The 24,190-nt window shown below is 39.7% G+C and overlaps 3 protein-coding genes across 3 annotated transcripts; all 3 read right to left on the minus strand.

Annotated features, from left to right (window-relative positions):
• Window positions 1-17: 17 nt before the first annotated feature.
• LOC308110283 (solute carrier family 22 member 7-like) lies at window positions 18-6,409 on the minus strand. Its single transcript, XM_080464486.1, has 10 exons — window positions 6,356-6,409; window positions 4,155-4,561; window positions 3,915-4,018; window positions 3,050-3,204; window positions 2,752-2,920; window positions 2,304-2,427; window positions 2,098-2,207; window positions 1,781-1,995; window positions 695-803; window positions 18-614 (listed from the first exon to the last, which is right to left on the minus strand). Exons 2-10 carry the CDS (start codon window positions 4,533-4,535, stop codon window positions 401-403), a joined length of 1,581 nt encoding a protein of 526 aa, XP_080320612.1. The 5' UTR covers window positions 4,536-4,561; window positions 6,356-6,409; the 3' UTR covers window positions 18-400.
• Window positions 6,410-6,819: 410 nt separating this feature from the next.
• Window positions 6,820-11,580, minus strand: LOC308109831 (solute carrier family 22 member 7-like; the record flags this gene model as incomplete). Its single annotated transcript, XM_080463638.1, has 10 exons — window positions 6,820-6,862; window positions 6,953-7,159; window positions 7,513-7,621; window positions 7,716-7,930; window positions 8,790-8,899; window positions 8,990-9,113; window positions 9,216-9,384; window positions 10,300-10,454; window positions 10,994-11,097; window positions 11,200-11,580. The coding sequence occupies 10 exons, from the start codon at window positions 11,578-11,580 to the stop codon at window positions 6,820-6,822; spliced, it is 1,617 nt and encodes a 538-aa protein (XP_080319764.1).
• A 2,254-nt stretch (window positions 11,581-13,834) lies between these two features.
• LOC308109832 (solute carrier family 22 member 7-like) lies at window positions 13,835-19,457 on the minus strand (the record flags this gene model as incomplete). The annotated part of the gene is made up of 10 exons (XM_080463639.1): window positions 13,835-13,886; window positions 16,320-16,526; window positions 16,619-16,727; window positions 16,827-17,041; window positions 17,713-17,822; window positions 17,927-18,050; window positions 18,130-18,298; window positions 18,386-18,540; window positions 18,810-18,913; window positions 19,077-19,457. 10 exons carry the CDS (start codon window positions 19,455-19,457, stop codon window positions 13,835-13,837), a joined length of 1,626 nt encoding a protein of 541 aa, XP_080319765.1.
• Window positions 19,458-24,190: the final 4,733 nt, after the last annotated feature.

The following is a 24,190-nucleotide window of genomic DNA, read 5'->3' on the forward strand; positions in this document are numbered from 1 at the left end:
CACAAGGAAACTTGACTCTGATTCACCTATTTATTCACACTTTATTTAGACACAAACAGATTTCTCCCATGGAAATAGCTGAAGGGAAATGTGATTCTCGTAAATTCTAAACAACTAACCTCAATGTGCTTAATCAGAATAGCAACAGTAAACGGGGTTTCCAGTGCTTAATGGTCTCAAAGTACTTTACACTCCGAGTCATGTCCACAGCCGTGGAGACGGTTGCCATGCAAGGTTCTTGCACATTAGTGTTTTCCCCTTGGAGGTAATATCTTACATCATCAATTGTGTTCACTCATTCTATTGTAAATCAGGCGTCTTATTTCGCAAACTGCACAGACATCTCACAAGTTCAGAGATGCACTTCTAACAAAAAACATTGTCTTGCTGGTGACGGTATTTAACGCTGCTGCTGTTCGATATCTTCTATGGTCTCTGGGAGGCATTTGTTGCGCGTCTCTGGCAGCGTTCCTGCCACTACTGCCCCAAGCACAGCCGTAGAGCACAAGACGGCCTGTGGCAGCTCCTTCCAGACCTCATCCAGCAAGAGGATCAATGGAGACACGGCTACGCCAAACCGAGCCATGAAGGAGTTGTAGCCCATACCGTTTTGCCTAAAAGACATTACAACACAGAACTGTTGAACAGGAGACAATAGTCAAGTATAAACAATACGGCGGGCGCACTTTGTTACCTTACAACAGTGGGATACAGCTCAGAACTGTACAGGACAACCGTTGCAAAAGATGCTGAAGAGAAGCCCTTTCCAATGACCGCTATAACTGTTCTGGCAACAGACATACCTGAGAAGAACATTGGATGTGGTCTTTATACAGCTTTACTTGCAGTAAAATGTTAACACAGCATAAACTCAACAGTTAAAACGGTAGCGGCAGTATATGTGCATATATGGCGTATTCACATGGGAACCAGCTCATACAGACATACAGACATGGCCAATGCATGTTGCTGCAAGTCAAACTGAACATTGAGTTGAGGGCAAAAGCCCCATCAGTCTCAAACTCCGGGCATGATGGCAGTAAAATGTTCAGGCTGGTGGTAGAATGGTGTGGGAGATATTCACTCAGCACGTTTTAAGCAGAATTGCTGCTGACCGTGTCCATCATCTATGACAGAGGTCTGCAACCTGAGGTTTGGGAGCCACATGTGGCACACTTCTGTGGCTTCCTGCAGTTATTCACAATATTATGGAAAAGAAAAAAAATTAAATAAAATTTCTTCTTCTAATTTTTTTGCACAGGAGAAAACTTTTAAAATGATTTGAGGCGACAAATAAATAATCAAACAAATAAATCAATGAATGAGTGACTAAATAAATAAATAAATAAGCCATTTAAATAGTTTGTCACACATTTTATGTGTCACCTCCCTGCTGACTCACTGCATGTAGTAAATGTTGAGTTTCCTCAGCATGTCTTGGTGACATACTCACCTCTTAAGTGTCATGAATTAAACATAACCTACTTTTCTTTTTTTTGGGGGGGGGGGGGGGTCTATAATTTTACATGTTTATAAACTGTATCTTTTTTTTAAATTCAAAAGGTCAAACACGTTTTGCAGAATCCTGCTCACAGTGTATCTTCTTTCTGTATATAGATAATTCCTGCCATGTCACAATCATCTTTTCATTTATTATAATTCTGCAGGCAAAGTGAGGTTTGACCTGCTATCAGTGAGATGTACTGCGTGTTACAGCCAATCTCATTTTGAAGCTGATTTTAAATGGCATCCAATCCTGGATGTAATTATGCCTGCGTACCTTTCGGCATTATGATGTTGATTCCAAGGCAGGTTCCAGCCAGTGCGAGCGCTCCAGCCTCAGTGCTCCGCCTGCCTATCTTATCCAGTAAGTAGTAAACTGCTAATTTGGCAGGGAGCTCAATTAATGCGTAGATCAACTGTGTGAGATACAGATTAAGCCCAAAGCCGGCAATGTTGAAGCTGATGCCGTAAAACGTAGTTGCTATGCAAAACCTAGAAAAACAGATAATGGACAATGGTTAACACTGTTTTGGAATGCCACTATGAATACAAAGCAGGTGATAACATGGACTCCTTGGCAAGGAGGTTACAGACCATAATGTGCCAGTGCGCAGGGCAAGTTTCCTCATTTTAGGTGTTCGTACCAAGTCCAAGTAAGAATAGGAGCGGTCACGTTTCTCTGTCAGTGCAATCGTTGAAAGTTTCTACAAGAAACAAATGATCCATTGTAACACAAACTAAATGAGCTGAATCAAACAGAATCCGATGACATAGTGATAGCTCATGTGGAATGCACCTACCTCTGTTTCAAGTATATGAGCCGACTGAACTCTTCGGTTCATCTTTGCACATTTCTTCAAATGCACCTGAGCCTTCTCCAGCTGTCCATTGGCAATGAGCCATCTCGCCGACTCTGGCATCCATCTGAGAGCGAGGGTGTTTCACAGAGTTAAATTGAAAAAAAAAAAAACATAATTTGAGCATTCAGCCTTCGTTACAGGTGTGACACAGCAGCAGGATAGAAAATTGGGGGAAAGTGATTGAAACGCTAAAAACACTGCAAGTAAATCAAAGTTTAAACCTCTGAACGTCTGAGTTTTAATCACTGATTGAATAAATAAAAAACACGCAAAGATTAGAGGTGCTGCTATGGTAAATTACTGTAATTGAAATGGGATATGCCCAAGACTTCATAGAGCATGGGACTTCTTTTGCACTAAAAAGACCTTGGCGTTTCAATCATCATACCTCCAAGTAATAATGGCCACGATTAAAGGTGACGTAACAGAAACCATCAGCATCCGCCACTCAGTCACAAAGTAGGCAATAGCTGTGAATATTGTGTTCCCAAAGGTCCAGGACAAGCTATCAATCACCCCCACCAGTTTCCTGTGCTCAATGTCCACCCACTCCACACCTGCAGAGAACAAACATGTCGTCACTGGAAAAAAATCCTAACGCAAAATAAACAAATTGTGTAAGACATTATAAAATGTCCTGGAATAGAACTGGTCAAAGAAAAAACGAAAACAAAGCAGGAATTAACTGAGGACAGTTGAGATAATGATGATTCCTGTGATGCAAAATCCCGTGAAGAACCTCAGCACTGCGAACATTATGTAGGATGTGGAAAAAGCACTCGCGACAGCAAACAGCATTGCAGACACGTACGACACCAGCAGCAGGATTCGTCGGCCGTACCTGCAGGAAGACAAACAGTCTTCAGATCACTTTTCATTGGGTGGAAGCAGTGCCAGTTATTCACTTTAAGTTAAAGGACCAGTGTGGGGGTTTTATTAGCGTTCAGCATTGAAGTTGCAACCGCATTGGATTTATCTCTCTGAAGCGTCCTCCTCCTGAGTGAGTCCACCGTGGCAACAAAACGTGCGGCAAAAGAATGCCAGGCCCTTCCTAAGGCCAATGTTAGTCAAAATGAAGGCCTCATTCAAAGCTAATCAACACATTTCTTTTCCATTTCTATTGAGGAAGAGTCTGAATCGGGGGATAGTCAGACATCCAGTCGGTGGACCAACAGTGGTGCAGTTCAGCCGGCAAGATGATAACGCAAAGGGTTTAGTCGTTCAACGCAGTGACCCAAGTGCATTAGCAACCAAATCATACGGCGAGGCAGACTTCCTGAAAGTATTCAGGAATCTTACAGTCTGAGAAAGAACACCTTTGAAAAACCTGAAAAGAATCATTGTAGCAAAGAGGATATCACATCTCACTGTTCCAGACTGTGATGTTTGTGGAATGGGCCAAAAAAATGTGAGCATTTTCAGAGAGTACTGAAAAGAAAATTTGAGCTGTCCAAGTCGGCTGTTTGTGGCCCCTAAATCAAAAATGATCTTGACTGAATCCCCTCACACTCACACTGGACCTTTCACTGATTAACATCTGAGCTGTGATACCTGTCGCTCAGACTTCCAAACGTCACGGCTCCGAACATGACCCCGATGAAGAAGATAGTCGCCGTCGCTTTGTTTTTACTCCTTCTGTCACACACCAGGTCCCACTTGTTCAAAGACACAAAGAAATAGTTAACATTATTTCAAAACATGAGTTTCTCATGCTAGAAGACTTTCATTGTTATCAGTGAGAAGTTTGTTCCCCCCCACAGTATTTACAACAGAAATGTTTAGCAGGATTACCTGTGATGTCAGGGTGGATTTGAAGGTGGAATCGTCGTACACCCATCCGTTTTGGCACGGCACCGTGGCCACGCCAGTGACGTTGGAGCTGTTAAGCAGCAGATGATACTGAGGCTCCGGGAACATCCGACAGGAGCTCCGACGCCCATCCTGCTCGACTGGAATACTCACAGTGAGCCTCTCTGCCTGAGATAAATTCGTAAACATCGCTCCATCATCCAGAGAGCTGATGTCACAGTGGTGAGAGGGTACAGCCGCTATAAAATTGTTTAGCATGAAGTGGCAGGGCAGTGTGAAGCGGCCGATGAAGCTGATCGCAATGATCATTATCTGAAACCTTCCAAATCCATTGATCTCGGCAAGAACATTCTCAAACTTCATGGTTGCCTCCCGCAATTGGTCTTCCTCTGAGAATAAAGAAAAAAACCCAAATAAAATCTCTTCAAAAGCGTCTGGAGATAGACTTGTCTCAAAACACACACTGTTCAACCTTTGGCACACGATCACTTAACAGTTTAAAATTAGTGAATATTTGACACCGGTTAACTGCTGTAGTAACTTTTGACACTGGCCTGTGTTACAGAGTGCCTAAAGCACTAACAGAAATTTCGAGAGCCTGGAAAAAAAAAGATCTTTGAATTTTTTTCTAGAAAAAGAAAAGAAAAAAAGAAAAATCATGAAACATGTTTTTGCTCCCAGTGCAGCCATTGTGACCCCGTGTGGACTCAGCAGGAGAGAAGAGGGCTAAAGGGAGAATCGAGGAACGCCTGCCACTCGTTTCATGTCTTTTATACATTTTATAAGCAGTGGGTTAGTTCTTTGCTTGTAAAGCACCTCCATAGCGATCTAACATGTTGCGTTTAGCTCACAAGCAGGCAGCAGAGGGCGACTGTGGCTCAGCTGGGAGAACGGGCGCTCTGCCAATTCAAAAGTTGGCTGGGTTGATGTTCAATAATCCTTTCCCCATTTCTAAGCAAATATGAATCGTCTTTGAGCAAGACATTGAAGTTCTTTTGAGTCTGCTAAAGCAGATAGGCGAAGATGTCTGCAGAAAAGATCTGACCGATGACACAAGGTTGTTTGTCAGTGAAATACTGTATTAAACACTTCTGAGTCAAGGTCTACTTCTGGTTCTTTCTAGTGGATCTTAAAATTTTGAATGTGGCAAGAGAAAAGCAAAGGGATTCTGCAGCCTGTGTTGTTCAAATACCTTGCAAATGTTGTATTTTGCTGTAGATTGACAACTTTTATCATGGCATTGCCCCTTTTGTCTGGAATTCAACCACTGGAATTAAAAAAAAAAAAAAACGTCTTATATCCAGCAGCGTCACAACCGAGTGTTCAAGGTAAGCAATTACCTCAGGCCCTGAGGTATATTTGTTTGCTATATGGTGTATGGTGGGTAATATAGTGTATACCTCTAATATGTATATATAGATTAATTTTGTAGTTAATCTTTAGCAAGTACAAACTATCAAATAGTGTGCATTGAGATTCATAACTGTCTCCTTCACTTTCATAATTATATAATGCTTGGACACAGTTTGAAAATGGGATGGTGCCTTTCAAGGGTTTATTTATCCTGGTAAACACGAACTAAACAACAACAAACTAGTTAAGATTTGTTTTATTCCACATTGTTACTCAAGTACATCGTTATTGGAAAACAATCCCAAGGGATCCACAACAAGAGCGTTTAGAGGAAAATACAAATCAATAAATCAGCCAAGTAATGCAAGCCATTCAAGTTGAATAATTCAACTCACCACGCATCGATATTGGATTTAATAACGTACTTGAAATCTGTATTATCAAATAAAAGCTTATTGAGAGAAAGATTACATTGTGCGTTGTGTTGCACTGGAAAGCAACCAGACCTGCAGTCACAGTCAGAGTCTGTGGAGCATTTCAATGACTTTCGATCCACTTTGAAACACCAAGCAACACACAAGCACTGTCAGACTTTATATATGCAACCGAAAAGATGCAATAAAATGTGACATATGTAAATAAGCCAAAACAAACACGTTGACCAAAATGTATACATCTGCTGCTACTGAATAGAAAGTTAAATCTTACATCTCTTACATAGTCAAGTATTTGTACTTAATTACTGTACTAAACACATTTTTTAAAATTTATTCTAGTCTTTACATTCTCCACAAATAGTTTTAAACTATATGAGGAAGATTCAGACTTACAGAGAAAAGAATCAAAGTAGCTGACGGTCACACCTCTTCATCCTGACGGTGCACAAGTTGAGGGCTGGCGATCAAGTCACATTAATAATGATTGAACACTTCCTGTTTCTGTTTCCAAAACAAAAGTCTTTCCAGAACAAAAGCCTTTCAGACCCCCCCCCCCCCCCCCCCCCCAAAAAAAATCTAGTTTCTGGCAAAAAAAACAAAAAAAAAAAACGTACAGAACGGAACTGAACTGAGTCATTTCATATGATTAAGATGAATTTACAGACTGTACTTGAGTAGATTTCAGAGTCTGTATGTTCTTAGTTTCCTCCCAGTTGAATCTCTACTTATTCCAAAGTATTTATTTTTACATTTTTTATAGATCAGTAGTAATTGTACATTAGTACAGACTGTGGGTGCTTTGTTCAAACTTTGACAATGTGTGTCTCTTCATTGAACCACACGTCGATACAAAACCTTCACAGGTGGGGTTTTTCATCAGATTTGTAGATTGATCCCCGACTGAAACACAAGATACGTTATATCTTCATTATTTTATAATGTAATTTTCAGTCTGAATGTTTCAAAACAGTGCAGATTAACATCCAGTACCTTGTCTGCTCCACGTCATCAATAGAATCCGGTAGGCGAATATTATTCGTCTCGGGAAGAAAAGAGGCTGATACCCCTCCAATGATAGCAATTAGGAAGAAAACCAGGTTTGGTAGATGGGCCCAGACTTCTTCAAGAAGCAGGATCAGAGGGCAAATGGACACACCTAAACGTGCCAAGCAGGAGCAGTAACCCATTCCATTTTGCCTGTAATTAAAAACAATAAATAAATAAATAATAATAAATAAATAAAAAAATATATATATATTTAGTGCACATATACAGTGTACCTTGTTTTTGTGTCTGACACCTCACACTAAAAGAAATTCCAAGTGCTGTAGAAATGTACATTTGTGTAGTACCCTGGCAATAAAATATTGTCTGATTCTGTCCATCAGTGTGTGTCCATCAGAGTGATGGACACACACACACACACACACACACACACACACACCTAGGGGCAATTTAGGGTCACCAATTAACCTGCCTCTGTTCATCTCAAATATCTTTCCCGGTGTCTCCAACTGTGGAAGAAAACTAAAAAAAATATTTTTACTGACCTGAGTACTGTGGGGTACAGTTCGGATGTGTACAAATATATCAGCGTGAAAGCTGCCTCGCTGAACAACTTGCCCAAACCCCCCACAGCTGTACGAAAGCTCCCTTTATCTTAAGGGAAAAAACAAAAATGTTTTAAAGCTTGTTTGACCTTCTCTTAGTATAAAATGAAATATTTTGACAAGATCCACAGTAATTTATTTACCTCTGGGGATAAACATAGTGGAGCAAAGACACAGTCCAGCCAGAATGAGCATTCCAACCTGAACAAGCCTTCGGCCAATTTTGTCCACAGTAAGAAATACTATTGCTTTTGCTGGGATTTCTATTGCACCGAAGATGAACTGTGTGAGATAAATGTTCACACCAAATCCAACGACATTCAAGCTGATACCGTAATACGCACAGGCCACTGCAAACCTAAAACCAAGAGCAGAGTATAGAGTATTTTGTTAATGGCGGTGTCTGCCATTAAGGTGAATGCAAAATCCGAAACTAGCTTCAGGACTGTTGACAAATATGTTAAAGTTGCTCGAACTTGCAATCCACAGACTGGTTTAACAAATCTAGAAGGGTATATTTTATTTTATTATGGATAGCTTCAAAAAACCCTTCTGAACAAGAACTAACATTTGATTTTGAAACTTTTAAAGATGTTTATCACGTATTTCTGCACAGTTCAAATATCCTCATCTGTCAATGTTATAGGAAGCTAAAATCTTAGTTCAAGGCTGTGGTGACGAAAGCCATGAATGGATAACACGTCAAACTCCGACATATCTTTGTTTCTAAAATTCATGCCGCCACAGGCTGACATGGACTCCGAAATTTGGTGAGAATCTGTTATGTAGTTTTGACGTAAGCCTTATAAAAGCCTATAAAATGAAATTCTGTTACATAACCCAGAATTGAATGGAATCTTTCATGAAGATTTCAACCAAATCCATGCTGTAGTTTTGATGTAATCTTGCGAAGAGACATAAAAATAGATAAATATATGCAGATTACTCTTTTTTTAAAGTACCTGCTGATACAGATAGTTTACAGTTTAGTGCAACGGTCACACGTTTTGTTCTTGAAAAATATTATACAGACACCTCCCTGTAACTCAGTGTGTGTGTGTGTGTGTGTGTGTGTGTGTGTGTGTGTGTGTGTGTGTGTGTGTGTGTGTGTGTGTGTGTGTGTGTGTGTGTGTGTGTGTGTGTGTGTGTGTTTCAAAGTCCCGTATAAACTTGTATAAACTCGTAATAAAAATAAATAAATAAATAAATTCATTTACCAGACAATTCCTGTAATTACAGCCAGTCTTCTCATATTGGGGGTCCGCACAAGATCAAGATAGGAATATTTTTTGTTTTTATCTTCAACAAGTACTACTTTGGACAGATCCTGCAGGAAATGTAAAAAAGAGACATGTAATGATGTGTGCATTGGGTGAAGCTCAACCTAGAATCTATCAAATAATATCAGAAATTGTACCTGAGGACTGATTTGAGCCATGGCCCCTTGCCTTTTGTTGACCCGTGCACACTTGCTCAGGTAAAAATGAGCCAATGTGAAATTCCCTTTACTTATCAGCCATCTGGCCGACTCAGGGAGAAACCTGCAAATCGATGGGTACAAATGAATATTTCGCAGCTGCAAAGAAAATGATTGGAAGGAATCTACTCAGAATTTTGAAAGTAGGTTTGGAAGTTTTCCTCACGGCCAGCAGATTAAGGCGACTAACAGCGGGGAAGTTACAGCTGCAGTCAGATGTCTCCAGTCAGTCACAAAATAGGCTATGAGAGGTATCACAGCTGAGAAAATACTCCAGTCCAGACTCATTAAAATACCAGCTGCAGTACGATGCTTGATGTCAACCCACTCAATACCTGTGATGAGGAATTGCATTTTATTAGAGCATGCTGAAGACAATGTACGTGAATGTAAGTTGAACTTGTTGAAGGCAAATGACAAAAACTAATAATAAAAAACTGTGGAATATAGTACATTGTTATATTGTCCAGTCTGTTGTCCATGCTGTCCATACCCCTGTGTAAATTGTGGGCAATTTCTGTCTAACTACACAGAAAAAAACCCCCAATCATTTCATGTCATAGTTCCAGTTGGAAATCTTGAGGCAGCTTCATATTTCTGTAAATAGAAGCAGACAGCTTCTTGGCTTTGGCCCATTATTGTTTCTTTGAGAAGTATTTTTCAAGCAAGTCTGGCCCCATGCAGGGACAAGAGGTCAGCCAAGTTGGGAACAGTCTGCTGATGTTTTGCCTGAGTGAGCTTTTCAGTGTCTTACTTACACAAGCTCAGAGATGAAAAGGTTCCCTGCTCTGAGGATTCCTCCCCAGCCCTCAGCCCTGCCCTCTGCTTTATTGTTCCATATCGTTTTAAGGATACTGGTGCAAGTAAAACGTAAAGAAGTCCCTCATAACGTCCTATCCTCGGTGGTGTTCATGTGATGAGGCGAGTGTGAACCAGTACAGCGCCGTGTACCACTCATAATGGAAGTCTGATTAGGAGTTGGATACAGCTACTGTAGATGCCCAATGAATTCAGAAAAGGTTGCTACTTCCAAAATAACAAAAGGCGCTGGCGCATGATGTGCCTGCACACAGCCCCCACGACATTTCTGACATACATATACCTGCCTCGATCCTCGATCCTGAAAGAAATCTCTTTCTTTCTTTTTCATCAGGAAGAGACATCATGTGACGATCTCATTTTAGTCTAGTGTTTTACCCCCATATTGAACTACTTCATGAATACGCGTTGAACCACAGGAGACAACTCACAAATGACATAGGAGATTATACTTATTCCAGAAAGTCCAACTCCAGTAAAAAACCTCATGGCAGCAAACAGAATTAAATCATAAGAGAAAGCACTCGCAAATCCAAAGATAGTCGTGGTGACGTAGGACACCAGCAGGGTTGTTTTCCTGCCAAACCTGTAAAATAAATAAATAAATAAAATACGATTATAGAACGTTTCACGTAAAGAAGTGAAAATTATCCTCATGAGGTAAACAAATATACGACCAAAAGTCAAATAATGTAATTAGGTAGGTTACTGAAGATGTTACTTTTAAATAATGACCAGCAAGAAGATGAAACATAAGCATGAACAAAGTCAAGAAGTGTCAGCAGTAACTCACTTCATTTATACATTCAACATTTAACATTTTGTTCTTTGTTTGTTGTTTATCCAAGCTGACTGTTTGGATATTCATTCTCAAACAAGAAGAATGGAATTCATTCATGCATTTGGTCCCTATATTTAGATTAAACTGGACATTTATAGAAAGTAATTTTGAGAGTACTTCACCTTGAAAAGGGGTGCTCTTGTTATAACTCTGTAAAGGGCTTAACTTGATATTTTCCCGTCTCGACAAGTTGTTGATATAAGACAGCAATGACAAATAGGCTTCTAGGATGACAAAATAAGCACTTGCAAGTGAACATGATGTATGAAGTGAAGACATATTACCTGTCACTAAGATAGCCAGAAATCACTGCTCCAGTCATGACGCCAATGAAGAAGATAGTGACCATGGCTCTGTTCATTCTCTTGCTATCACAAACCAGGTCCCACTATAATTGAAATACAGATGATACAACAAGTGAGCGGAGAATCAAATCATCAATTTAGAACTGGTATTAAAGCTTATTTTAAATAAGGACTATGATACTCACCTCCGTGGCTAAAGTAGACTTAAAGGTGCTGTTGTCAAACATCCATCCATTCTTACACAACACTGTGGGTAATGCTTTGGTTAAATTGGAGTTCAGCAACAGGTGATACTGAGGCTCTGCAAACATTTCACAGGAGTTGAGAGCTCCATCTTGTTGGAGAGGAATGCTAACAACCAGCCTGTCAGCCTCAGACATATTCTCAAAAACTCCTCCATCATCCAAAGAGTCCAGTTTGCAGTGGTGAGATGGAACAACGGTGAGGAAATTATTCAGCAGGAAGTGAAATGGCAAAGTCATCCGACCAAACACCAACAAAAGCATTGTTGTAATCTGAAATCTCCCAAAGCCATTGATCTCCACAATCACATTTTCAAACTTCATCTTGGAAAAATAAAATAAAATATAGCAGAGCGTGCTAAATGTGTGTCCGAAACTGAACCAAAGCCTTTTTCCTTCTGTTACGTCGTCGGTTGACGTTTAGCTCAAGTCTGAGAGTGTGTGAATGAGTTATAAGGTAAGCCGGCCGACACTCACTCAACTGTTTAACTGGAACTATATGTGGCCTCAATTACACCAGGACAGGTTCTGACCGTGATGTGAAAGGAAAGTCATGTTGATGTAAGCCTGCACACACCTTTTTATCTTTCTCAAATGCTGTTGGCGCAAACACAACACTGGTTGAGATAAAAGACGGTGTAGAAGATGGGTCAATGAATGCAGTAGGTTGAAGTTTATTTGTGAGGTTGCCTGTGAATGCCGTAATGCTACTTTATTGACTCAATGGCTTCAATGTAGGCATCCTTCGATGACATCTGAAATTGTCATCAAAGGTGTCTCCATGGCAACAAACGGAGATGAACCCCATGAGCCTCCAGCTATATAAGCAGGCAGGAATATCAGGCTCTAGTTACTAGTTCTAGTTACTAGTCAAAGTTCAATTCAATTCAATTCCATTCAATTTGTCAAACTATTCTGGCTTGAACAGGGTAAGACATAGACAGAGCGACGCAAGCAACAATCAAATTGTCATAACAAACAGATTAACATGAATCCACTCCATGCAGACTTGATTGAGACAGTAAAGTCAGATTACAAAGACACAGAAACCTCTGATGGCAGTTTCAATTAAGTTTCGATTAAGTTTCAACTTAATCCAGAAGTTAAATGGATTCTTACTTATATGGCACAGTCTGTCACCTGAGCTTTCTCAATGTGCTTTACATCATCAGTCAGATTCATAGATTTGCTTGTGGGTGGTCAGAAATCACCAAGTAGAATTTAGTGTGTCTGGTGACATCTCTTCTATAGTGTAGGTTAGCCACCGTTTTATGATGGGAGTCCCCTGCTTTACCTATTAAACCACCTTGGTGATAATTACAACATGGTGCATCTAATTCGCTCAATGAAGGATGACATGGCTCCTTCAGTGGTTGTGACTTGTAGGCAGGGTTTGAAAAAAGGAGCAATATAGAACAACAAACATGACAGATAAACATATATTTGACGTTACTGTGATGAGAGGGCGTATCAGCAGCAGTAACTTTGAGGTTATTCAACGATATGCCAACTGGAACACTGTCCAGAGCTGAAATCTCACAAAAGCCCCGACCCATGTCGCATTTAATCTTGGAAATGAACACAAAATATTCCATTGTTTCTCTAAAGGTGAGCTGCAAATGTTTCTCTTTCTATGAGAAGCTGTTGGTTTATATTGAGCTCATGTGTGACAGAGTGTGTAAATAAAAACAGAGAAAAAATAAATTAATTAAGCAGTGCAACACAAGACCATGAAGTAATTAATGAAATATTGAAATAATTATATATGCTATTTACACTCACAAAAAAAAATGTTTTTTTAAAATAGATTATTGACACATTAAATTAATTATTTATTGGTGTATCTATTAATTTAATTTGGACATATTTAGTCCTCCATACTTTAGGCCCACAAACTACACTGTATGAAAAACAAGCCCTCAGAAACCTTTTAAGTTAGTCTGTGAACTCATGCAGGGATTGTGAGCTGTGAATCATAAAGTCCTCTTGGAAAGCTTGGACATTATGTCCCGCTGACTATATAAGAAAGGCACAGTCCAGCTTGCTGCCAGCGCATGACTAAAAGGAAATTTAAACAAACCTTCGATCAGTAAAGACTGTTGACATGGTAGTGAAAAGCGTTACCATATTTGTTGGGATATATAACTGTATTCAAATTCAGAATACATTTTAGGAAATGACAAAATCTTTGACTTGAGGCCATTGTCAATTATATGCTCGGCTATATCTCTAATGTGAATTTATAGCTCTTTTTTATTGTTTCAAAATTCAAAATTTAATTATCTTGTGGATGTTTATTTTAATCTTTTATCTTCATGTTTCACTATTATTTGTACCCTAACCCTATATGAAATTAAATCAATTAGTTCAGAGAGTTAAAGGTCATAAGGGAACAGGTGGAATCAAGTGTCATCCTTCTATCACTTATTGGCATTGAGTAGACAGCTTCCACAGAAACGCCACAGCTATTTTAACTACATTTATGTTTGCAGTGGTTAATCAGTATCAGTTCTGGGAAGTAATCCAGCTGTACACTTTTAGAAAAGCTTAAAAAGAAATATGAAAATCATCATGGTTGTCAGTTATTGGTCGAGTGGTCGCTGTGGTTCCTCTCGGTTGCGTACCTGGCTCTTTGGGGTACGTGGGCAAAGCAGTTAGATGTTACTGAAACACTCCAATCAGTCCTGTTGAAAAGTTTCCTTCAAAAGATTCCTTCACTGAGTCATCCAGTGCTTGTCGGGCGAGGCCCTGACTGCGTACAGTGCCACGACCACAATATCGCAGTACGTCAAGTCAAGTCCTTTATTTGTCACCAACAATTACATGTGAAATGTTTTTTATGTTGTGAAATGTTTTCAGTGATCCATTCACTGAACGTACTTATGCAATATGTTGAGTGAATGGATCACAGTCGTACTGTTCACTCAGCGAACGGATCACTGATCATGCACCGTTCCCTCGCAATGAGAGGATCTGACAGCCTCAGTCACGTGTTTTTTCAATTTGCTCTCATTCAAAACAAGGGAAGGTGCTGAGATGAAGAAAATAATCTTCGATTGCTGATTAGTATCACAGAATGTATTACTTTTAAAAACAATGAATCCTGCATTAAAAATGGCTGAAAGACAAAAAGTCTTGCAGCCAGAATTTTCCATTTATTTTTAATGTGATGCTACTTTGCACTGTATTATTTATTACCGCAATGCAATTGTAATGCGTTCTCGTGATGATCTGTCTCCTGCAGTTATACATTGCAGGTTACGTAATGTGCACTTTCTGTCTCAAATAAAATGTGTATGCAAGTAAATGTTGGGCTGGTTTTTGTTGTTTATTGCACTGAAATGAAAACCAGTAATAATAAAAGTAGGAATTATTGATTAGAGGGCCAATGAAAACAATCAACAAGAAAATACAAGAAAATATATATGGACTAACCTACAACTGGGGTACAAAAACAAATTAAATTAAATCAAGAGCAAAATAATGAGATAAAAATGATTCAAAAAACTGTGTTGTTGCTTTTGCAATTAATTAATTAATTAAAGTAATTTCCCTCGGAGATCTTTAACATGCCCGATCTCTCCTTCGCTGCTGCTGCGTTTGTCTCAGTCCTGGACAGCCGAATGTTTCAAGTTTGTTTATCTGGGAACTAAGTGTGTTGATGCCATGGGGAGGTGTGTGATTGTGTTCATGTGGCTTGACTCTTGGCTACATTAGTCATGAGCTTGGAGAAAACAGCCCCTATGTAAGTGTCTCGCTGAGAAGAAATGTTTAGAATAACTCAGGGATCAGGGTTACGTCGTTCACTGACTGATTTGTTCACTCAACAGACTTACTCTTTTGAACGATTTGTTCATGAACGGAACACTAATCTGGCGTTGCCCCCGAGCTGTCGCGGTCCTCCGTGGCAGGCCGGCCTGTGGCGGTGCTGGGCCGAATGCTGGGGTTGGTGGGCTTGGCTTGCCGTCTCGATGTGTGTCAGGGCGGAGGTTTGGTGGAGGACGGTCTTCCTCCCAGGCTGCCACCTTCACCTCCAGAAACCCGCTAGTAGGAATCCCTACCCGAACCAGGGCTTGAATCCCTCCCCACAATTTGCCTGCCTGTCCGGTTTTTCTCTTTCCTTCTCTCCTCAAACCCAAACCAGAATTGAGCAAAGCCGCCACCTCTGAGCCTGGTTCTGCAAAGAGTTCTTCCTGTTAAAAGGGAGTTTTTCTTTTCCACTGTCACTTATGCTTGCTTGAGTGGAATTGTTGGGTTTTTCCTCTGTCACAGTGCCTTGACATGACTGGGTTGTAATTGCAAATTAAACTGAATTGACTTAAAGTGTAGAATCCCTCCGGGACACGCTGGACCAAATTGAAACACACTGGCGAGTTGCTTCTGTCATCTTAGTGCAGATCCTGGACTCCACCTGTCTCGCTGTAGACTTGTTCTTTTTACGAGTCGTAAAATATAGTATCCTTTCTCAGAATGAAGTGGAGTACTGATGCAGACTGTTATACAAGCCTTTATTCTGAATACATGCATGAAAGTTTTCATCGAGTTAACGTGGCATGAAATGTCATGTTATGAGTCGTGAGCATTTCAGCATGAGACATCTCATTTTAACAAAACAAAACAAAACAAAACCCAAAACTTTATGGATTGTGTGGATTCTTATGTACATTCACCAAAACATCCACAGTTTGTCTTCAACTATTTATTTGGATTTTCATCACCTCTTTGCAAAGATTTCTAATGTATGCTTGAAGTGATGTCACAATAAGAAAACATTATTTTTTATTAAGTGTCGTTTCTCCTTGTTGCAAGTTGTTTCCTGTAAAAAACAAAACAAAAAAAAAGCTGAGTTAATCAAAAAAGAAAATAACATCAAAGGACAAGGAGAACAATGTTCATCTTTGAGAAATGAATGGCAAAGACAAATTAACAGGCTACATGTGTTACAACTTCAATAATAACCCAGAACTGGGATTTTGTAGACTCGACTGATTAACTTTTGAGCTGCTATGTTCTGTGAAAGGCTAATACGTGGCTGTAAGTGAAATATTAGATTTACACAATACCTTGGCTTCTCAATATCGTCGATGAACTCTGGAAGTCTGGTGTTTAATGTTTCAGGCAGGAGCGATGCCACTAACCCAGATACAATTGCCACGGTACAGTAACTGATTGGTGGCAGGAGATGCCACACGTCCTCCAATAGCATGATGAGAGGGGAAATGGAAACGCCCAGCCGCGCTATGAACGAAGTGTAGCCCAAACCGTTCTGCCTGAGAGACCCAAGCACATTGGTTAATATCTTGCCGATAACACTTAGAGTATCTGAGATCAGACCAGCTGAAAGAGTCTGTTATTGACTGACCGTATAACTGTAGGATAGAGTTCAGTGGTGTAGAGGAAGATGATCGTGAACGAGGCCTCGGACAAGGACTTTCCAAGAACGGCCACAATGGTACGTATGACCCACCTGTCTGAGAGAAATTAAAGAGCTCATGGGACAAATTTAAGTCAAACGTCTAAAAACCACCTTTAAAATGCCATGATTTGATGCAACACAAATATATAACAACCTTTTGCAATAAACATGTTGATACAGAGACAAACACCAGTTGACAGCAGCGCTCCCATTTCACCAGGTCTTCTCCCAATTTTCTCCAGGAAGAAATACACACTGATCTTCATTGGCATTTCAGTGGAGGCGAATATAAATTGTGTAAGGTATGGGTTCACCCCAAAGCCACTGATATTCAGGCTTATTCCATAATATGTAAATGCAACACCAAACCTAGAAAACAGGGAAAAAGAACATGAAATTCCCTTATCCTGATGTACCAGGTTAAACAAGATACCGTGTAATTAATTGCAGTTTAATAAGTGATTGTGCTTACTGACAACTTATGCTCATCAATATTTTTCCAATCAAAAATCATATTGCTTCCTATATTAAAAACCCTTCCACATTGCGCTGATGGCTGTCCACATTTCTAAGACATTTTCATCGGAGGTGTTGTGTAACGCTTCATGACTGTGTACTGACGTCAGTGCGGGAGGTAGATGATCATTTGCTTAGCTTGACTTAAATTGTGAAATAGGCGGCAACAACTGGTTCAGTCCTGCGTTTTCATATCACTTTAACCCTTCTGAAACTCACCGATTGAAATATTATATCAGGCTGAAATTAATACAGATGTCTTCAATACACCCGGGTCACCAGTCCATCACAGTGCAAACACAGAGAAACACACACATACACACACTCACGCCTAAGGACAACTTCGGGCCACCGATTACCCTCACATGCAAGCTTTTGGACTGCGGGAGGAAACCCACGCACACACAGGGAGAACGTGAAAACTCCACACAGAAAGGCCTGCAGCTGTGTCTGAAATCTAATCTAATTAATGAAGAACACAACAGCATACCTCTCATGACGCTTGAACTGATGCAGAGGCTTACCACACTACTCCTGAGCATATTGACAGTTTTCTCATATTTGGTGTTCTGAACAGGTCTACAAAGGTGTACTTCTTTTCTGCGGTTTCAGTCTCAGCAGATTCCAGCAATGTCTGTGAGAAAGCAAAACAGGCGGAGTCACGCTATCCATTTACCGATCCAAAGAACAGCAGGAATATGTGTTAACCCAAGAACAAACTGTATTGAGAAATTATACCCTTGGTGTGATGGAGGCCAAACTCTTGGTCTTGTTGTTTATCTCGGCACATCTCTTTATGTAATGGTGAGCCTCGTCCATCTTCCCTTTCGCCACAAGCCACCGGGCCGACTCTGGAAGCCACCTGGAGAGAACAGAAGTTGGCCAGGTTGAGTTTGATCCAGCCTGAAGTTGGAAAAAAATGTAATGTTTAATGCTGATACCTCCAAGTCATAATAGAAAGAACCAAGGGTGAGGTCACTGCTAATATGAGCATCCTCCACTCTTTCACACAGTATGAAATTCCGACAAGGAATAAGCTCCCAAGAGTCCAGTCCAGACTTATGATCACTCCAGAGAAAGTCCTGTTTTGAATTCCAAACCACTCAACATCTGCAGAAATGACAGGATATTTGACATGTGACATGGAAGAGTTGAGAAAATACAATGTGAATGTATAAGTGAGCCATTGGTTCTTACTTAAAGCAATCGATATGATACTTATTCCTGCAAGTGACATCCCGGTAAAGAACCTCATGACCGAGAACATCACATATGACGTGGAGAACGCACTCAGCACAGCAAACGTCAGGGTTGTTAGATAAGAAACCAGCAGAATCCGCCGTCGCCCAAACCTGCCCATAGAAAGAATGAGCTGCCAGTAATTATTTTCCCTTTGACTTTAGGTTAAATATTCAGCATGCGTATGCAAAAGTCATGTTCATGCTCTCGCTTCATTCATTTACTTGTTCAGCATTTGCCAAGTGAAAGTTTTGACAAATCTTTTGTGCAAATTGTTAAACCAGTGAAAACACTGACTGTTCCGAGTCTCCGGATCGTATCTTGGGGAACAGCATGGGCTGTTTTTGGACTAGTGGACATATTTTTCTCTGAGCAGCCTCACCTGTCACTGAGGAATCCAAAAAGAGGGGCTCCCATCATTACACCAACAAAGAAAATTGTGGCTGTAGCCTTGTTCAAGCCCTTCCTGCTGCACACCAGATCCCACTGTGCATAAGTACACAAATGAAGGAGGGTTTCAGTTCTGGTAAGTTTAAATTTGGACAATTATAGAATATCAATAAAATATGTCACTTTCTTCACAAGAAACACATCAGTTTCTTTTCATTTTTATGAATACCAGTTCACATACACGCTTGATGTAATTTACCTCGGTCACCAGAGTAGATTTGAACGTGCTGTTGTCGTACACCCATCCGTTTTGACACTCGACAGTGGACGCCCCCTCACTGCTGTTGGAGCCCGACAGATACTGATACTGCGGGCTGGAAAATTCCAGACAGGAGCTGGGAGTCCCATCCGGCTCTGTTGGAATACTTACAGCTAGTTTCTGATGTGGAGTTAAATTCCCAAAGACATGTCCATCGTCCAGAGAACTGATGTCACAGTGGTGTCTGGGAACAGCCGCCATGAAGTTATTCAGCAGAAAGTGACACGGCAGAGTGGCTCTAGACAAGACCTGAATCAGGACCAGCATCATTTGGAATTTTCCAAATCCATTAATTTCTGAAAGTATGCTGTCGAATTTCATTTTGCTGTCACTCTCAAGTCAACTGGCTACCGAATGACGCTAGAATGATGTGCAAAAATCTACAGTAGAACGAGATCAGACACATTTACCAGGGAGACGTTAATCATTGCACTTTTTCCATAATGACAGAGAAAAGATTCTCAGCAGCCATCTATGGAGTCATCTCAATTTATGCAGTTATACCGGACTAACTTGTGTCGCAGATGACCCTGTTTATTGTACCTGTCTTGATCAAAATATGCATTAACAGCATCCTGATGTGAAGGCATCGACAAACAAGGCCCAGAAGCACCGAAGCAACAACTTATCTAAAGTCCTCCTGTCCCGCTGAGCCAAATGACGACGTGTCAGACCAAGAAGTCCTGCTGGGCGCTGCCGCTCATCCGGGTGATGATGCTCCCATGTAAACGTTCACCAGCAGTGGTTGGTATTTAATGTGGTTCCTGTTCGCTTTATGTGTGTTTATCGATAAGGAACGCATTTGTTACGATAAATATGATAAATATAATAAATTTTTACTGTGGCTAATTTTATATTTTCCAAAGATGTGCTAATGTCTGTTAAACATGAGAAAGTATGGTGATTTACTTGGAGCTACAACATGAACGATATTTTCGCTGGAGCTGCCGTGACGCCATCTTTGATATCCCAGAAACCCCTGAGGCGGGTTTCAGAAGGTGATGTCAGTTAGTGAAACATAAACACAATTTGATGGCCACAAATTCTGGTTTGTTTGTCAACAAATCGATTTAGGCAACTGCGGTTTGGAAATGAGTGGGAATGAGTGTTGATGGTCTTGTTTTGGTGTATTAGTTTATTCCCTGTGCAGAAGTGATACATATATATATATATATATATATGAATATATTTTAAAGATTTTTTTTCTGGTAGAGTAACTTTAACCTTACAAGGTTACTGGTTTAAACTCATTTAAAATGCTTGCTCTTGCAAACATTGACATCTCATCGTGTCCCTTTGTAAAAACACTGTTTCATTTAATTACTGAGAGTCAAAGTGAGTCACTCAGCTTAAGGTTGAACTGGCATGCCTAAAAATATCCACACAGCTCCCTAAGGACAAGTTCATCATGTCAGTTGGCGGCTGCTGCTTCATGATGCTAAGCCAGCTGTGTCTGAGCAGGAACACCTCTTCTTCTCTCCCTTTAAATACAGTAGCACACATGAATGACCAAGCATACACAATGAGTCACTTGTAGGCAACCTTAACATCTGCCATTCAGAGCAACTGCTCACTGTCGAGCTTTTATGGTCATACAGTGGAGGATGTGAAGTCAACAGTGGTGGATACCTTCGCTCCAGGACACTATTTTCCGCTTTTTTTTGGAGATTGATGCAGTAAGTCATGGATGCCTGGCAAGTAACACCTTCAATATCTTACAATTTTCAGTTTTCTCTTGCAGTAATATTTCAATCAGAATAAGGCATGTTCCTTAGTTGACTGTCAGTCTTTGTCTGTAATTGATATGTTTGTGTTAATTACTATCCATGAAAACATTAATTGGCTGTGATCACACCAAACCATTACAGTTTAAATTTGTTTTTAAAATCTAAGTTATTTCATGCACAAGGGACTGTAGAGGTTTTGTCCTCTGCTTCTGCAGCAGTTCCCATGATAGAATTATTCTATTTTAAATGAAACTGGCTTGAGAGTTAGTTATTACATGTGACATCAGTGTGATTGGTTAGTTTTTGTCTTTGTATAATTCTCCCCATGTGAGTCTAAAATGTGTTGTAACTGATGAGGAAAACCCAGCAATTTTCTCATTAACAACAGACAGGCTGTAATAACCTGGAAACATCTAATCCTCTGGAGCGCAGTCCACAGAGAGGTCAACCCACCAGACCAAGAGTTCACCCGTTTGTCAGGGGGGGCTGACTTCTGTTTCCATGGCAATGAGTCAACATGCTGAAGTTAATGCCATACTAGGAGAGAGAAACTCCTTTAGCACCAAAGTCAGATCTGAAGAAGGTTATGTGTTAAAATGATGTGGAACCAAGTGTGAAGAGAAAACCCTGCTTTGGGACCGTTTTCATTTTGGCCTTAGTGTTCAGTAACCCTGCAGCTGCAGCATGTGTCACATATTGTCGTAGTTCAACAATTACGTGAAGCTTTAAAAAAACTTCTCATTCTTCGCTGAGGTTTATGATCTTGCCACAAGCTGCATTCAGAGTACTGCCTGTGTGCAGAGATGTACGTTAACTGCCTTTAGTTTATTTCTGTTCATAACAAATACAAGATCCCACAGTCAAGCACAAATCGATTCAAAGCATGTAGTTTGTAATGCCTGATTCATGCAGAGTCACGCATAGGTACTAGGATGTTTTTCTGTATGAAAAAAACGAAACATCAATGGTGTTTAGTTCATGTCAAATATGGTCAAATTAAAATGGTATATTCAATTCAAATCAAATACAAAAAGTAAAAATCTCTCTAAAAGAACAGACAAACTACGAAATAAATGTCCATAAAACCGAGTTTTTTGTTCTACAAACTACTTCTCCATGTCTCTTTCAGTCTTTGAAATATCTTAATTTCCTATATTTTAAATACATACATGTTCATGGAAATACTATTCGTATGATTCTAATGTTAGTGGAATCAAGTGATGGAGAAACAAATGAAAAAATATATTTATCATTCATCACGTTTATTGAAATGCAGATGTAAAGTCCCTAACAGATCTGGCGACCGTTAGTGTGTGTGTGTGTGTGTGTGCGTGTGTCTGGGGGGGGGGGGGGGGGGTCATTGTCATTTTATTGAAGTCATAACTGGGTTGGAGTAACTTGGTTGTGATGAATAAGGACTGCGTCAATTGAAAAGAGCCCACAAAGACAGAGCCACAAAACCAGTGTGTCTGTTTGGTTTCAAAGTGTTATGTCATGTTCCATAACTCTCTGATTCATTATCTATTTAGTCAGTAATTTGTTCGTGAAGCAAATGGACGCTGTGTTGGGGTGTTATGGCACCATCTCGTGGTAGATGGTAGTAATTGTGTGAGAAATATTTTTTAAATTTTCTTTTAATATCTTTATGAAGAACTGCCGTGTGGAAAAATCAAGGATCTTACTCTAAACACACACACACACACACACACACACACACACACACACACACACACACACACACACACAGTATATATAGTTAAATATTTTCCAAGGACTCGAAGCTCATTTTCTCGATGTCTGGTTAAATCATTAAGAAGTTGCATTTGTGAATTAAAAGACATTCCCAGCATCAATACAGTGTGTATTCCAAAAATATGACTTTTTGTTGTTTCTTAAAAACTCAAAACTATTAAAAGAAACTTTTTCAGTGCAACACATCCAATTTTTTTCATAGATTTGTGCAAAAAGCACCATCATTTGTCTCAATTTAAATTTTCACTGTTAAGAAGTCACAAGACAGATTTTTTTTCATTTCATTTCCTCCCCCAAGGAGGTTATAAAGTCACTTGCGTTTGTCTGTCTGTCTGCTAACAAAATATTTTAAAAACTAATGAGTGGATCGTCATAGTAATTGGTACACATTTGCATTTTGATTAAAGGAAGTTACCCAATTAACTTTGGGTGATGATCCGGATCAAAATAATTGTTACAATAGAACATTTTCATTTTGCAGTATATTGTCTTATGTTCATTCAAATTATGAAATAAAATCATGTGATCACCAAACTAAATAAATGAATAAAGGGAGTTGATCTGGATGTGAAATATGTGTCCTTTCCCTGTGTCCATGTCTTCCCTTGGCGGAGGTCATAAATCTCTGATTGGTCTTGTTTCATTTCTTTTTCTTTTGAAGGCAGTGGGAGGTTTCAATAGGTTTTCTTGGAATTTTTCTCAGTTTCAAAATCTTTGAGAATATTCATAATTTAGGCCCGGTTTGGGTAGAAAATAGTTTAAGATAGCATTATAGAGTAATAACCAATAAATATACATGTTATGCGACAAATGAATGAATAATAAAATAAAATAAATAAATGTCAAATGCATGTAAGACTTTTCCTGAATTCATTATTTATAAATTACAAATGACTAAACAACCATTGGATACTAAGGACAAGGGTTTCTCCTGTTTAAAAAAAAAATAGTGTCTCAGGTTTAGTTCTTAAATGGAAATACCAACAGCCCGGATAGCACAGATACTTGTTGCAGTGATGTATGAGAACAGTGGTGGTGGGGGGGAGAAACCTCACTATAAACAGGACTTCGGAAAACAGCCACCCGATTGTTTTGCTCATGCTCTTGGATGTGAATGCTGTTTCCCTCCATGATATTACATACCATTCCATTTACAGCAATGCCAGCCCCAATGAATCTGCCAAAGCAAAGCTGCACTTCCTATTGGGGATAGGAATAATTTCAAGAATTACACTGTAGTCTCTAATGTCACAGGGGGTTCTAAATGCAATGCAATGTCTTGTTTGAACAACAAACAAAGATGGAAATGACCTGCACTGGATGCAACGTGAACACATCTGTCTTGGAACGTTAACAGTGAAACTTTAAAATGTTTTTTTTTTTTTATTGTTATGTTTGCATTCACGTCTGTTTATGTGGAGACTACTTGCAGGTGGGTGATCCAGTTTAAGAGATAACATGCAAATACTGAAGCTGTGGGAAAATATGTCATTATTTTAATATATCCTTCAAGATTTATTGACCTTAAAGTTTTTTGTTTTTGTCTAAGGTATCTCTGGTGAAACAACGCTAAAG

This window comes from Lipophrys pholis (assembly GCF_963383615.2).
Source record: "Lipophrys pholis genome assembly, chromosome: 5".
Classification (NCBI taxonomy): domain Eukaryota; kingdom Metazoa; phylum Chordata; class Actinopteri; order Blenniiformes; family Blenniidae; genus Lipophrys; species Lipophrys pholis.

Coding starts and splice junctions, on each gene's coding strand:
- LOC308110283 (XM_080464486.1), bottom strand. CDS start 4,535: ATGAAGTTTGAGAATGTTCTTGCCGAGATCAATGGATTTGGAAGGTTT. Junction 2,921..3,049: donor CATTATCTCAACTGTCCTCA/GTTAATTCCTGC, acceptor TGTTCTCTGCAG/GTGTGGAGTGGGTGGACATT. Junction 2,428..2,751: donor GTGGCCATTATTACTTGGAG/GTATGATGATTG, acceptor CCTCGCTCTCAG/ATGGATGCCAGAGTCGGCGA.